The 15,735-nt window shown below is 40.6% G+C and overlaps 1 protein-coding gene and 1 long non-coding RNA gene across 4 annotated transcripts in view; one reads left to right on the top strand and one right to left on the bottom strand.

The window, feature by feature from the left end:
• SLK (STE20 like kinase) overlaps positions 1-1,888 on the bottom strand; it is a 54,278-nt gene extending 52,390 nt beyond the window's left edge. For both annotated transcript variants that reach the window (XM_072971825.1, XM_072971826.1), the window contains exon 1: positions 1,130-1,888. In XM_072971825.1, coding sequence (XP_072827926.1) covers positions 1,130-1,282 — 153 coding nt within the window. In that variant the 5' untranslated portion in view covers positions 1,283-1,888. The remainder of the gene's footprint in view (positions 1-1,129) is intronic.
• Positions 1,889-1,987: 99 nt separating this feature from the next.
• LOC140699835 (uncharacterized) lies at positions 1,988-11,863 on the top strand. Of its 2 annotated transcripts, XR_012078082.1 has the most exons (4): positions 1,988-2,218; positions 2,327-2,494; positions 2,599-2,690; positions 11,446-11,863. It is a non-coding gene; the product is annotated as an uncharacterized lncRNA (long non-coding RNA). The 2 variants fall into 2 exon arrangements; XR_012078081.1 differs by having other exon boundaries at positions 1,988-2,494.
• The last annotated feature ends 3,872 nt before the right edge of the window (positions 11,864-15,735 follow it).

Raw genomic sequence — 15,735 nt, 5'->3', positions numbered from 1 at the left:
CATGTGACAAGTGCCAAGTGTTTTGAAAGCACACAGAAAAGAGCAGATATTCCAGAGCAAAGAATGAGAAGGACTAGGCGCTCTGAGATGCATTCAAGGCAGAGAAAAAAGCAGAAGTGTGATGGTATTTAGAAAGGAGGGAAAAAATGTCATCACTCCTACCAAGAGAAGTTCCAAAAAAAAAAAAAAAAACAGTAAACACACGGCAAGAAGACCTGAGTCCAAATCTAGGCTGTGACTGGTGTGAGTGCAAACAATTTGAGTCTTAGTGTCCTCACCTGTGAAATGTAGATACTATCGACCTGCACATCCCACAGGACTTTCGTGGGGGCCAAATTGTGTGAAAGTACTTTAAAACTGCACAGTCCTGTATAAACATGTTATTTATCTTTTCACTTCTAGGCAACCCTGTGGGTCCTCTCCCCTAAACTGTTGTCTCATAAAAACTTCACCCTTCAGGAAGAAAATATTCCAATGACATCATTCATATACTCCTTATGAGACAGTAAACAGTTAACATTAATGGCTTCAGGTTGAAACATTAAACCTCTTTCTACCGAAATGAGTATCACTATATAAAAATATTTGTATATATATCTGCGTGTTTTTTAATTTTTCAAGCTCTGGTATTGACTTCCAGTCCAGTGCTTACTATAATTATATTTAGAAACTAGTACCGGATGCAGGTTTTCTTCTGGAAATTTTCTATCAGAAATTCCATTCCATTTTACAGTATGTTGTCAAGCAACCAACTCAAGAACAGTCTGCAAATAGCAATCACTTTTCTCTCATCCCAAGAGTCTGGTTATGTACTAGCTATAGATACAAACCAGACCCCTCCTTTAAATTAAAGAACACCCTCATTTCCTTTAACGTTTGACAAAGTAGACTGTATACCTTACCTCCCTTTGGCAATCACTCTTTATAAACTACCTCCAGGTCCTATTTTGCTCAACCTTAAACCCTACGTCTTGGCTACTCCTTGGACGATAACCTAAATAAGGTTCCAACGTACGTTTAAGAAGTCAAAAGAAGGGCAAGAGGCAGGAACGGGACGAGGGAGTGAGAAATCCTCGGGCCACGGGCTGTTTGATCTCACAAGTGCAACTTCCCGTTTACCCCCTCTTACCTTGTACACTTTCCCAAAGGCTCCGTCGCCCAATTCTCCTATAATTTCCCAAAACTCCTCGGGGTTCAGGTCCCTCTTCACATGTTCGTACTGTTTCTTCTTCTTCTCGCTCCCCAACTTGAAGATCTTACGGAAATTGAAGAAGGAGGACATTTTCCCTCCCAACAGAGTTCTTTGCACTTAAGGACTAAAAACAGTAAGAGGCAAAGTTTCTCCTCCCTCCTCTCCCGCGCGAGCCTGGCGGGCGGCGGCGGGCGCTGGCTGTCCGGGCTCCCGCCGCTCCAGCCGGGCCGTTCCCGGGGAAGGCGGGGCGCTACTCCCGCTCTGGCCCACGGGGTGGGGGCGCTGCGCGGGCGGCCCCTCGCCGAGCCCGGCCCGTGGGCCGCGCGGCTAAGCGCCTGGCCCCAGGCCGGCCCTCGGCGGGCGGCACCTGCCCGGACGCTCGTCCGCACCTGGCCCGGCCCGACGGGTCCGAGCGGTCTGGACGCCCGCGGCCACCGCGGTTAGGCCCGTGTCACGGCGAGTCTCCAGGGGCGGCGGCCACTCCGGGCGAGGGACGCAGCCAGCGGCCTCTGAGGCGGCCAGTGGGCAGGCCGAGCACTCCCACCTCCGGCCGCGAGCTCGGGGTCCCCTCCGTAGCCGTCAGCTCCCGAGGCGCGAGGCCCGCGCGTCTCCTGGGCTCTGGGGCGCCGCCGCCGCAGCCTCGCTCCCTCCCCAGCCCACGCAGCCTCGGTCTGGAGCGCGCCGACGCCGACGCCGCAGCGCGCCCGCGCGCTCCCGGGGCCGCGCGCTCGCGCGGGGGCGTCACCTCTGGCCCCGCGCACGCGCGTTGAGCCCCGCAAGCCGGCTGCTCTGAGAGCCTCGCAGGCGCCGGGTTCCGGCTGAGACGTGGGCGCCGGCGCCGGTCGCTCGGTGACGGTTGCTCCCAGCTTGCCCTACAAGCCCCAAGTCCTTGCTAGCCCCCGGCTTTGGTGGAGTTGCCCCCTTGCGCACGATCCTGTTGGTTGTGCTAGCGGACGTTGCCTCCATCCTGGATTTGGGGAAATGTGCTAAGAATGAAAGCTGAGCTATCCTGATTGGGGCCTGCAGGTGGAATTTTTTGCCCTAAAATGGGTCCCAGGGTACCGTGAATGGGGAGTATGTGAGGTGGCTGGGAGCTTTGGAGCCAGAGCTTACCAGCTCCGTGACCTTGGGCAGGTAACTTCTCCCAGCCTCAGTTTCTTCACTGAGAAATGAAGATCCTTAAAGTCCTGTCCAGGAGGCTGTGGCGAGCAGTAAATGAGGCAATGGATGGAAGCCCTCTGCATGGTGCCTTAACCCGGCAAACGCTCAATTTTAGTTCCTGCTGTTGTTGCAAGTATGCGGGTAAGATAGACATAAATATATAGAAATCGTTTAAGCTCGCTTCTCGAGTGATGACCCCGGCACTCCCTTGAGAGTAATCTACCTTCTTCTGGCCACTTCCATAGCCATACACCTTGTGCCACACTTCGTGACTCCATCTGAACCACTAAGGCCTTCACTTCCTGACCTGCCTTTGGACCCCTTGGACGGCACACGTGTAAGGCTACCTTATGGGGCGATGTGGGCGTTGGCTGGAATCTGTCAGATGGTGCCCTGCTTTCCCCTCCACCAGAAGGGAGCTCTTTCAGGGCAGTGGCTGATTACTCATCATGATATCCAAGTACCTACTGACATTCCTGGCGTATGATTGGAAGACAGATCCCTTGATTGAATGAATGAATGAATGAATGTCATCTGGAGCAGAGGCCTTGTTGCTGTCTATACACCCTCCCAAACCATTTTGCCCTCCAGCCCCAAAATGGCATAGCAAAACCCCTGCTCTAGTTAGAGGGTTATGATGATTTTGTTTCTCAAGATCCTCTATTTTTTCATAGTTTTATTGAGGTATAATTGATACATAATAAGTTGCACATATTCCAAATATATACTTTTATATGTTTTGACAAATGCTTACACCTGTGAAAACAGTAACATAATCTATTTTTAATTAGGATCATTATGTAGGTGGCACTAGATGTAAAGGTAATACACACTCGTTGTGGAAAATGAGGAAGTGCACAAAGAATCAAATAAAAAGCCCTATAATTCTACCCTCTAGAGATAACTATTGGCAAGATTTTACTATATTTCCAAACAGGGTGTTTTGGCTGTGCGTTAACTTTTTTTACTTGGAAAATTATACTGCATGTGAAGATTTGCATCCCGCACTTTTCTCATTTCAGTATGATTAATAATTGTTTTCTTCCAACATAAGATATTTAGATTACTTACAACTTTTCTCTGTTTCAGATAAAACATTGATAAATATCTTTGTTCACAGATCCTTTTCCACATATTTGATTATTTCCTTAGGATAAATTACCAGAAGTAGATTTGGATCAAAGGGTATAAGTCTGTTTCCTTTTTTTGTTCTTTTCAAAATGGAAAACGCTTTACTGCTTTCTCAACTAAAAGATAATATATCTTTGTTGTAAATTAATTCAAATGATAGAGAAATGATAAACTAAGAAGCTGTCTATAATTCTCCCCTTCTGCCTTCACTCTACCCAACTTCACCCCCAGCCTAACCACTGTTAAAAAGTTAAGCCTTATGAGTAAGAAAGAACTTTTGGGGGGTAACAAAAAAGTTCTGAAACTGGATTGTGGTAATGATGGCAAAACTGTATACATTTACCAAAAATCATTAGATTGTAGACTTAGAATAGGTGAATATTATGGTATATAAATTACTACAATAAAGCTGCTTTTAAAAAGTATAAGCAAATTTTTTCTACACATATACTTTTTAAATAGAAAAATAGTATCTGATATGGATCATGGACATGTTTCCATGCCAGCACAAATAGACCTATCCTTTTTAATAGGTGTGTAGAGTCCAGTGTACAGCTCTACCTCTGATTATTGGTAATGTAACACCTTTTCAGATATATACTGGCAACTTTTGTTTCTTATTTTATAAGTTGCCTCATCATATCAATGAATAATATCAAATGATGTTGTCAATATTGTATAAATGAGGTGATCAAGTCAAACATACTTTGGTGAAATGATCATAGAGTTAATAAGCTTACATGGTTTTTCCGTGAAGTTAGAACCACAGAAATTATTTAATAATACTGGGCGAAATGATAGTCAGACAGATTCAAATTTTCCCAGTAATGACCATGAAATCTAGGTGTTTGTGTTATTTGTAAATAACAGTATGGCTTCCTTGAATTTTTAATCCTTTGAAAGTGAGGTTTAACCAGTGGCCACATAAAATATTCATCTAATACACAGTGTTTTGTCTTTACTCATTAACAGCTTGGTGAAGGTAGAGCTATCTTCACAATTTATCAGGTCACTAACCTTCACTGATAATAATAAGGATATTATTAAAAACTAAAAACTGAATATTTATTGAGTGCTTCCTACATGCCAGGCACTGCACTGAGTGGTTTACACGCATCATCTCATTTAAACCTCGTATCAACCCTGTGAGGTAGGTACTGTGATAGCCCCCATGGAAAAGTGAGGAAAACTGAGACAGCATTAAATATAAATAGCATAGTCTTGGCCTCAGAGACAGTAATGGAAGATTTGAACTTGAATCTAGATCGTAGTAAACCAATCCCACTAAGATCATTGCCTTAGCCTTACTGAGCTTCTGTAATAGCTATCTCACAGGATTGTTGCACTGCTATTTCTTTTTCCTTCACTTGGTAACTTGAAAACATACTCCACTCATGGTCTCCACTTTGTAAGCTCCCAAACGTGGATGTAAGCTCCCGCACGTGTGTGTGTGTGTGTGTGTGTGTGTGTGTGTGTGTATGTAGGTATATATGTGTAAATATATATGTGTGTGAGTGTATGGAAGTATAGGCGTATTTGTGTATGAGCATGTGTGTATGTGTGTGAATGCACGCGTATGGGGGTATGTGTGGGTGTGTTTGTGTGTGTGAGCATGTGTATACCTGAGTATGTGTCTGAGGGTATGTGTATGTTCCTCTAGACTGAGAGCACTTTGCAGACAGGGACTGAGTCTCACTCATCATAACATTCTCTGCATCCAGCCCAGTGTCTTCCTATTCCATAAATTTTCACTGGGTAATGAATGAAAATAAAAGAACTTTATACCTAGTGAAAGCAAATTACATGTCAATTCCTTTTCCCTTCCTTATTTCTAATTTAGGCAGTAAATTTGCTAGTAAATTCTTTAAGTGCTAACATAGAAGTAGCAAATTCCTTTGGTGTACAAGTACTCTATGATGTAAATACATATTTTTTAATCCTTGTGAAGTTATATTTTTAGAAAGGAATTTTTTCAGGTATTTTAAGGAAATAACCTGCAATTATGACAATTATTCTCCTGAAATAGGAATTGTGTGTAATTCAGGAAACTCCAAACCAGATTTTTGGTTATTTTTTCCTATTTTAGAAGTAAACAAATTACCTGATTTAAGCTACTTTTGATTCAAAAAGGGAATCCAAAAATATCCTCCCTTCTACTTCATCTCCCTTTCTGTGTCATACAGAACTGTTAGACTACACTCCCACCCTCTCCTCATCCCTAGCTGCTTCTGCTGAAATGAATCATAAGCATTTCACGGTGTAATGACAAGTCTCAACATATTCAGATCTTAGGAAATTACAAAAATAAAACTGTACAGGCATACTTCTTTTACAAGTGGTATTCAAATCCCAGTTTCAAAATCTAGACACAGAGAGGGAGAGTATAGCTCAGAGTGCATGCCTAGCATGCATGAAGTCCTGGTTTTAATTCACAGTACCTCTATTAAATAAATAAATAAACCTAATTATTTCCCCCACCCATAAGAAAAAACATTAAAAAAAATCTAGACTTCATAACATCTTTTGAACTTTAAGGGTTTGAGTGGTCAGTATCAAATTAATTCCATTCAGACATTAACTAGCCACAGCATTCAGGCAAGCAACCCTCTGGGGTTGATGGAAGACTTTGTACTATTCTATTGCTTCATACTTTTATGTGCTACGTTTCTTCTATCTTTGTTTCATAAAACATATGTTGGATGAGATAGTTTTGAGTACTAGCTCAAAATTATTTGTCCTGTGATTAACCAGGTCTGCGGGAAAGTCAATACTCTACACCCCGAGGATTACACAGGAGTTTCACTTTTAACAGAGGTGGCTTCAAGAAGATGAAACAATTCAGAATGACTCAGACAACAGGAATAACTCTAAGTTACAATTTTTGTAGTAGTTTGCCTCTTCAGGATGATCATGTGATCTCCAAGGGCCCTTGCAACTATAAAATTGTTTTCATTGTGGCCCTAATTTTAGCTGCCTTATATGCTAATAATTGTGTCCATTTTTCTGACACAATTGTGACTGAAGGGTAAATAAATGCAGTTAGCAATTACAAAAAGAAGAGCACGTCTGCCAAAATGCACTGAGAATCCTGCTTCCACTGAAAACTATTCTTGGGATAGTTTTACCTGCTGCGATGGGAAAGCCTGTCTCATGAGCCAGGAGGAGGGAGGGATGTTTTTAGAGTAATGTCAATGGCTAGCTTGCAAGAGAAATTTTCAGGTTTTCCTTGTGAAGGAAAAACTTCCCAAGCCCTTGTTACCGTCTTACAGTTCTTCCTCTTCCTCTTCCTCTTTGAATCTTTTAGAACTTAGTACCTCACCCAGATTTTTAATGAAAAGTTTGTGACTGCAAATTCCTGTTTCACAAAACTGTCACAGCAATTACAAACCACAATTTGCGGCTTATTACAGTAAATCTACACAATCATGAGACTGCCTGGGCGATCACAATTTTTCTCTATTTCTATGTCCTTGTATTTCGTGTTGTTGCAGGTGGAAATTAACCAATATAGATTCATATTACAAGCATGCATAGTCTCTGGTTTTTATCCATGTGAACTTCATAAAATGGCATTTCTAACAAAAATGAACAAATTATTTGTGATTGAGGGTGCAGCTGAATTATATTTACATTCCAGAGCTGAGTCTTTAAATAACTATTTAAAATTGCTACCCTTCATTCACTCCTTCATTCAACAGTCTCAATTCTCTACTATATGCCAGGCAGTATCCTAGGGACTAGGGAATCCGTGGGAATCAAAACAGACTAAAAACCAAATAAACAAAAACCGGCAGCCTCTTGGAACTTATAGTCTAGATGGTTAAGTAGGATTTAGATAAACAATAAAGGAAAGATATTATTTTCTAATCCAATGATTCTCAACGGGGGGTGATCTTGCTTGCCCCACTCCCAGATATTTGGCAATTTTTGCAGACATTTTTTGTCGTCACAATGTGGGGAGAGGGTATTTCTGGCATCTGGTGATAGAGGCCAGAGATGCTGCTAAACATCCTGCGATGCACAGGACAGCTCCCCACCTCGCCCCAACAAGGAATTATCCAGCTGAGATTGAGAAACCTTGTACTAATCTTCAGTATGAGTCCTGAATGTTGACTCACTGTTACCCTTGAGGGAGTAGTGACTGGAAGAGGACAATTGGTGGGGGCCAGGGGAACGGGGATGAAGGGGGGCTTCTGGATGCTGATTACACGGGTGAGTTTATTGTGCAAAAATTCACTAAACTCTGCACTCATGGTTTGTGCATTTTTCCATGTGTATAATTGTAACATATATTCACTACATTTTTTGAAACTCCCCCCACCAAGAGGTGAAGGATCTATGTCCCCTCCCTTGAATCTTGGATCTGTGACTGCTGATCCAATATAATACAGCAGAAGTGACACTGTGCCAGTTTCCAGACCCAGACTTTAAGAAATTGGCAGTTTCCACTTCCTGTCATTTGGAGCGCTCACTCTTGGAACCCAGCCACCATGCTCTGAGGAAGCTCAAAACAACCCACAGAGAGGCCCATGTGGTGGGAACTGTGTGGAAGGAAACAGAGGCCCCAGGCACTCAGTCCTGGTTGAGCTCCCACCTGACAGCCCAGTATCACCTGCCAGCCATGCGAGTCAATCGTCTTAAAGCAAATCTTCCTGCCTGTATTCAAACTACCCCAGCTGACAATAAGTGGAGAAGAGCCAGGCCTTCCCCACTGAGCCCTGCCCAAATTACAGATTCATGAACTAAATAAGCAATTGCTGTTAATGTAAGCCACTAAATCTTAGGAAAGTTTGTTAAGCAACAATCTATAACTGGAACCATGTTAAGCTAAATCAAACTCTTACTTTAAAAAGGAGTGCTACATAACTTTGGGAAACTCTTGGTTGAATAAAGTTTTAAAGTTTCTCTTGCAGAACTTTCAGTGGACTAGAATGTTTTGTGTTTCTGCACAAGAGTATCCAGTGTTTCTCAAACATTTTTAACCCCAGAATCTGTATTTTAAAATGCCACCTTGCAAGAACGATGTTCAATGGACCAGACTTTAAGAAAACCAAGCTAACCTTTCAGTGCTTCAGTAACTGAAACTCTAACCCTTAAAATCACAGACTTAATATCAGGATAGTTTTAACTAGAAAATTGAAATATAATCCAGTTAATTCTGGTAATAAAGTGAAATACCTTAAATTTGCCTAACAAAAAGTTGTGAGTTATTTTAATGGCAGTTAAAAAGCTTTGATGGCATCTCAATAGTTATTTCAAAGTTCCTGGAGCCATAATCAATGGCTACATAATTTTTTTTTAAACCTACATTCTGTTTTTCTTTAGAAAGTTAATAGTAGCAATGTGTACTCTGATTTAATGTTGAATCTTATAGAATGCTTTCCTTGTTTCCTTAAATTCTCACCTGATCTTAAGTTGAACTACAAAACACACTTCTAATATAGTGATACAAAGTTGTCTGTTGACTTGTCCAGATCTTAAAGATAACATTGAACATTGGATAAATTTATAAATTATATTCCATCTTACGTCTAGTGGAACTCAAGGTTATTCTTTACTGTCATCCAAAATCAAATGGAGGGTTTTTTTGGGTGTTTTTTTTTTCATTTTTTTTTAATCAAAGGCCAATTCCAAGTCCCCATGAATATTCAATTTCCCCACATCTCAGCTCAGATATATCACTTCGGGATACTCTTTGAGGGAACTTTGGAACAAAAACTACAGCATCAAAGTATAGCATTATGCAGAGTAGGATACTGACCAGCTTCCCAGGTACCCTTGGTCATCATCCTCCTCTCACCTTTCAGATACCCAACTTGAGCCTGACCTGGGCAGACAGAGTTCTCCAATCAGTCTTTACTCCTCTCTTACCTTGGATCCACAGTGCCTTGATTTCCATCCCCTGGTCTTACTTCCAAATCTTATCCACTCTAATCTTTGCCTGATTGCTGAAAACTTTATTCTCTGTCTGGACCTTCATGTTGAAACTGTGCTGACTCTAATCACCTCCCTCCCAAACCAACTGAGTTAGGAATTCTGGTTTCTAGATTTCTCTTTGGCTCACAGAAAGACACTTGTTTGGCTTCTGTGCATCACACAAAAGTACTCCACCAAAGAGGTAGGGGAAGGCTGAGTGACTGTGAGTCTGTCGGCCCAAAGGGACAACTTTTCTAGTTTTAGTGAAGGTGGTATACATAGTGGTAGTGCTGGTCTCTAACATAGACCTCAGAGTCGTCATTGAAACATGTGAGATGTTCTCTTTCCATCATTTCTATTGCCTTAGGCTCTGTGCTATTCCATGGCATTTCGGACAGGTCCTTTAAACATGAGAGATTTGACTGAGTGATTTCTAAAAAATTCTGTGCCCTCGAGTTCTATGATTCTGTATTCCATTCTTCCTTTCTCCCCTCTTTTTAAGGACTTAGTGCCCTGTGCCCCAACTTGAAAGGCTGTCATCTACCTACGCTGCTGATGCAGAAGTTTCAGTTCTTCCCCACCCACCCAAAAATTATCCCCTTTTACAACAGCCTTGGTTAGATGTGTCCAAACACCCAATTAAAATTTAAAAGTAAGTCCTACTGCCTTCTATTATAACTTTTAAAATAGTTGAAAACTATGATCATTTTTTAATGAGTTTTTTTTTCAGAGAAAATCTAAAATAATTGTGACATGTTTACATACCTTTCCAAGGGCAGGAGAAGATGAATGTCCCAGCTCAGAGAGCAAATTTGCCCTTGCTTTGCCTTTTTGTTCTATTCAGGTCATCTGCAGATGGATGATATCCACCTGCACTGGCGAGGATCTATCTTCTTTACTCAGTCTACCAACTCAAAAGTTAATCTCTTTGAAACACCCTCACAGGCATACCCAGAAATGATATTTTACCAGCTATTCAGGCATCTCTTAGACCAGTCAAGTTGACACATAAAATTAAGCCTCATTTCCATACAGTGGAACACGACTTAGCAACAAAAGAAATAAACTATTAGATACACAAAATGGCATGGATGACTCTCAAAAAATGTGCTGAGTGAAAGAAACCAGAAAAAAAAAGAATACGTGGAAACTAAGACACAACTAAAATAAAGTGCTGAAAAGCATGCCAATAGTTTTTGGGGATTGGGAGGGAGAGGAACTACACAAGGGCACATGGAAATTAGTGGGGAAGGTGATAAACGTGTTCATTATTTTGATCATGATGATGGATTCATAGGTGAATATGTCAAAACTTCCCAAATTGTACACTTTAAATACATGCAATTTATTGTGTTAATTATACCTCAATGAAACTGAAAAAAAATTTTAAGGATGTTATCTAATCAATTAAGAATTATGATCAATTATTGTGACTTGTGTCTTATTCGAAGGCAACTCATAGTTTTGCCTTAATAATAGTAATAATAAATTCAAGTTTATATTACTGCTGTGCAGCTGACTTAATTTTATAATCAGTGTCACTAAGTAAAACATTATGAAATGGTCCTTTGGTAATCTTGTCCGTTGGAAATTTATTTTCATAGGAAAGAAAAATGGTAGTTTGAAGGGGTGACCTGAGTGGGCTTTTGTACCCCCATCATCTCCATGGCAACAGCCTCCTCCATTCTTTTAAATGGACAGACATTATAGACATAGTTTTTCTTAATGTCATGTAAAATGGTTGGAAGTGAATTTTCCAACCTCCAGTTCCAAACCAATAAGCTTCCTGACACACAATTCTGGGCCACCACTGGGAGAGATTGCCCCTTTTTAATGACTCTTCCTATACAATGGAAGCCACTTTGGTGGTTTTTATACCTGTGACCAGCAGCAGTAATTATACTGAGACTTGTAGAATATTTTGATTCTAATAGGTATTCATGAAATTTCTCAAAACGTGGGCTTCAGGTGGGACCCTGTAAGTTCTTTGCTCCCACTGAAACTTTCTGCCTCACTTAGGAAACCACCTTAATTCCATTCTACAGCTTTGCCTTTCAGATGTTTGCTGGTTCACATGACAACAAGGATTAGAGAATTACTGAAGGATAAAGACTGCTTTGAAGCCAGTATGACTGCCATCCAACCCCAGAACCAATCTTGCTAAACTCAGAAGCACAAGTTCTCTTCCAGAGAGCTTTCCTTTGTCTTCTTCTAAAGCCACATGATATACTTTCCCAAAGGGAGGTTATGTTCCATTATGTTTTGATAGTATCCAGATTCTCCAGATAGACTCATTTACAAGGTGGTACACTCTTATAAACCAGGCCAATTGAATTATTTTCAAATTACTCACCCCCTTATTGAACTGGCAAAACAAGCTAGCTTGATTATTAACATAAAAGCACTGTAAAGTGATGTGCTTCTTCAACTTCAATAAAACATCGTTTTTATTAAAGAACGAGGGTTTCTGTGTGATCAGGGTGTTACTTATCTGTGTTCACCACGGAAGGGAAAATTCAGTATTCTGTTAATTCCCAAGGGCAGGTAGCAAATTAACCAGAGGATTTAAAACCACTTCAATAAGAGTCTCAAATAATGAGTTGGTGGAAGCAGGGTTAAAAAAAAAGTGATGCTCCTGATATAGAAGACTTTCCATCTTTTACAATTTGCTTAATATGAGACGTTAAGAGCTAAGGAAGACCAGCCATTAAATGGCATTGGTCGATATTTAATATGAGAAGGTAGAGTTGAGGAGCAAGAACCGAAAGTCCGTGTTGTTCTTAGCTATATCAGCTATCTTTGAAAGGGCTGACTGTGTGTGGTTTTCCTGACAAACTTAAAGTGTTCCTGAGCCTTCAAAAAGCAGCTTTGCAACAGAAGTGGTGTTAAATACGCTACGCAGTTGCCCCTTCAGGACTGAAGAACTTAATCCCTTGGGTGATGTGAGACCGTCCTCTCCAGAATTGACACAGCTTAAGAGTCTCCTTCCCTGAGGTCACTTCCTCTTCATGAGACAGCCTCATGCACCAACTGGTTGATGCCAGGGCCCATCAAGTTCTGGCCCTCTCACCCCAATGCTAGACAACTCTGCTGGGCCAGCTCAGCCTCAGAGATCCCAAAGGGCTTAGCTGACACCATTGTTGAGACTATTTCACATCCCATCTTCTTCCTGCCCAATCTTGCTCCCTTCTTTTGCCTTCCACAGATGTTGAACCCAAGAGTGCTCGCCAAGTAATAAACTTACAGCACACTTATCTCTGTCTGAAAGCTGGCTTCCCGGGAACCCCCTTTTATCCCCAGCTTTAGTGAGATACAATTGACATATTGTGTAAGTCTGAGGTAGTTGAGTTGATACACTTATGTAATCCAAAATGATTGCCACCATAAGGTTAGCTAATACCTCATCATATCACATACCACCTTTCCTTTATTTGAGGTGAAAACATTTAAGATCTACTCTCTTAACAACTTTCAAGTATATAGTACAGTATTACTAACTATAGTCACTATGCTGTATATTAGATCCCCAGAATTTGTTCATCTTATAGCTGGAAGTTTGGACTCTTTGACCGATATCTCCCATTTTTCCCCACACACCAATCCCTGGTGACCAATATTCTAGTCTCTTTCTATGAGTTTGACTTTTCTAGATTCCTCCACATGTGAGCAATATTATGCAGTATTTATCTTTCTCTGTCTGACTTATTTCACTTAGCATAATACCCCCAAGTTTTATCCACAAAGGATGGAATGTCCTTTCCCGTGCTGAATAATATTCCATTGTGTGTATGTATGAATGTGTGTGTGTGTGTGTGTGTGTGTGTATATATATACACACACACACACACACACACACACACACACACACACACACATATATATATATATGACATCTTCTTTATCCAAAATTCATCCAATAATGGACACCTGGGTTGTTTCCATATCTTGACTATTATAAATAATACTTCAATGAACACAGGACACAAAAAACCTATTTGTTTTCATCTTATTTTTTTTAAATAATTAAATAACAAAACAGGATAAAAAATGGAAGATTAAAATCCATAATCCCTACTCTCCTAGTTTCCCAGAGGAACAACTACTAACTATTGCTCATATATCCTTCCAGAAATGTCCTGTAAATCTACAACATATACATATATGTCACTCTTTTGCACAAATGAGAGTCCAATATGCAAATTGTTGTACAACCTGATTGGTTTCATTTAAATATATTCTGTATATCCTTTCATATCAATATATACAGATTTCTTCCTAGTTGTTCCATATCATACCATTATATAGATACACTATAATTTTTTAATCAGACTTCCCTCCATGAATATGTAGTGTTCTGGTTTTTCTTTTCACAAATAATATTGCAAAGGAACATCGTCTAATAGTCTCTTTGCCCATTTGTGTAGTATACCCATAGCACAAATTCATAGAATTAGAATTCCTAGATCAAAAGCTGTAAGATTTTTTTTTAATTTTAAGATATTGCCAAATTGCTTCCCTAAAATGCAGTCCCAATTTAAATTCCAAAATTTCCCAAAATCAATGCGATACAATGCCTCTTTCCTTGCATCCTCACCAGTTGTGGGCATAACAAAAAGGTTCCATCTTTGCCAATAATAATACGTGGGAAATATTACTTCACACCCCTGCAGACCTGTAGGATGCCTCTGTTTGAATTTTAAAAAGCTGTCTTCTCTGGGCAAATGAATTTTAAAAGTTCCCTCCCCACCCCCAACTTTCTAGATGACACAGACCGCGCCAGAATGTGGAATTTTCCGTTCAGAACTCCATCTCCACACCACTCTCCCCTGGGCCAGTCACCTCTGCACATTGCTCAAGCTGAACAGCTATGCATACATGGCCGCCCTGGAACCTCACTGTTGGAAACAGCATTTCTTTAACTAGGAGTTATGCGCATACAACCCTTAGTATTTTTCTTGGCAATTTGTTTTTCATTTTTGCTTATGGAGAAAACTCTTCCAAGTAGCTCAAAACACATCAACACAATATTTTCATGAATCTGTATTGGGTAGCCCCAACAGGACAGATGAATAGTAAATGAAGATATCATTTGGTACATTATTCACTGTGTTGAAATAAGTTGTCTTTAAATTTAATAATTCAAGACCATTAGCTCATCTGCCAGAACTAAAATTATACAACCAAATGTGTGAAGTGATTCCTAGACACTTGTCCTCTTTTAAGAGGACTAGAAGTAATGATGATAATAATAATAGATTCCATTAAACAAGTGTCTAGTAATGGTGAGCAGATTAGGAGACGATGTAGGTTAGAGACCTCACAGCCTCCCAGCTCTGCCTAACCTATGACACATATTCTGAGGTCTCATTGACTCTGCTCTGGCCTCTGTGCAACCTGGAGAATTTACTTAACCTCTCTGCAAACCCCTCCTCCCTTCTAAACTAAGGATAATAATAATAGCAGTAGTGGCTCCATCCTGATGGGGTTATGGTAAAGATTAAATGATATAACGTACGTGAAATAGTTAATATGATACCTGCTGAGCAGTAATTGCTTGACAATTGTGATTTTTTTTGACTGGACATCTTAAATACATTATGTGACTCTCCTGACTTTAACAAAAAATCAATAAGACCCTACTGACAACACAATAATATTGTTTCTGAAACTGTGTTCCCTGGAACTGTGGTGGGACCCAGGAGCTGCCATAGAAAAAGGATGGAAAGAAGTGTGGCCAGTAAGGCGTCTAGGCCCCTCCTCTTCAATCACAATAGTTTCATTCTTGTTTGTCTGTTATACTGTGGTTCCAAGTAAAGCTTTCTCTGAATCATAGGGGGTAAATCCTGGCTCTCAAAATCTTCCATAGTTTGGCCCCAACCTATGTTTCCAGACTTACCCTCCGTGATACTCAGCCACAAACGTATCATACTGTTCACTACAATGGTTATTTGCCGCCTGCACATTAGGCTACTCATTCCTTAGAAGTGAACTGTCTGTCATTTTTCTCAATATTTTCAGAGACTAGCAGAGTATCTGACACCTAGCAGGCATTCAGTAACTGTCGTTAGATCAATAAATAAATCAGTAAATGAACCCTTCACTTGGGTTAAATTGGTCTCCTAGACACCTCTCAGATGTGTCTTGTATTTTCCTTCCGGCCCTTTGTTCAGGAAGATTCCCTTGTCTGAATGGCTCCTCACTGTCTCACTTCCATCAAATTCTTAATTCAATCTTTAAGACTAAAATCAGATTGCTTGTTTCTTATAAATCCATACCCGACCCTCCTAATTGGAAGGCCTTCCTGCCCTAAACTCATATGGTTTATGAACTGTCTG

This window comes from Vicugna pacos, chromosome 11 (genome assembly GCF_048564905.1).
Source record: "Vicugna pacos chromosome 11, VicPac4, whole genome shotgun sequence".
NCBI classification, from domain to species: Eukaryota; Metazoa; Chordata; class Mammalia; order Artiodactyla; family Camelidae; genus Vicugna; species Vicugna pacos.
The sequence above is the reverse complement of the archived record's forward strand: the minus strand, read 5'-3'. Positions and strand labels throughout refer to the sequence as shown.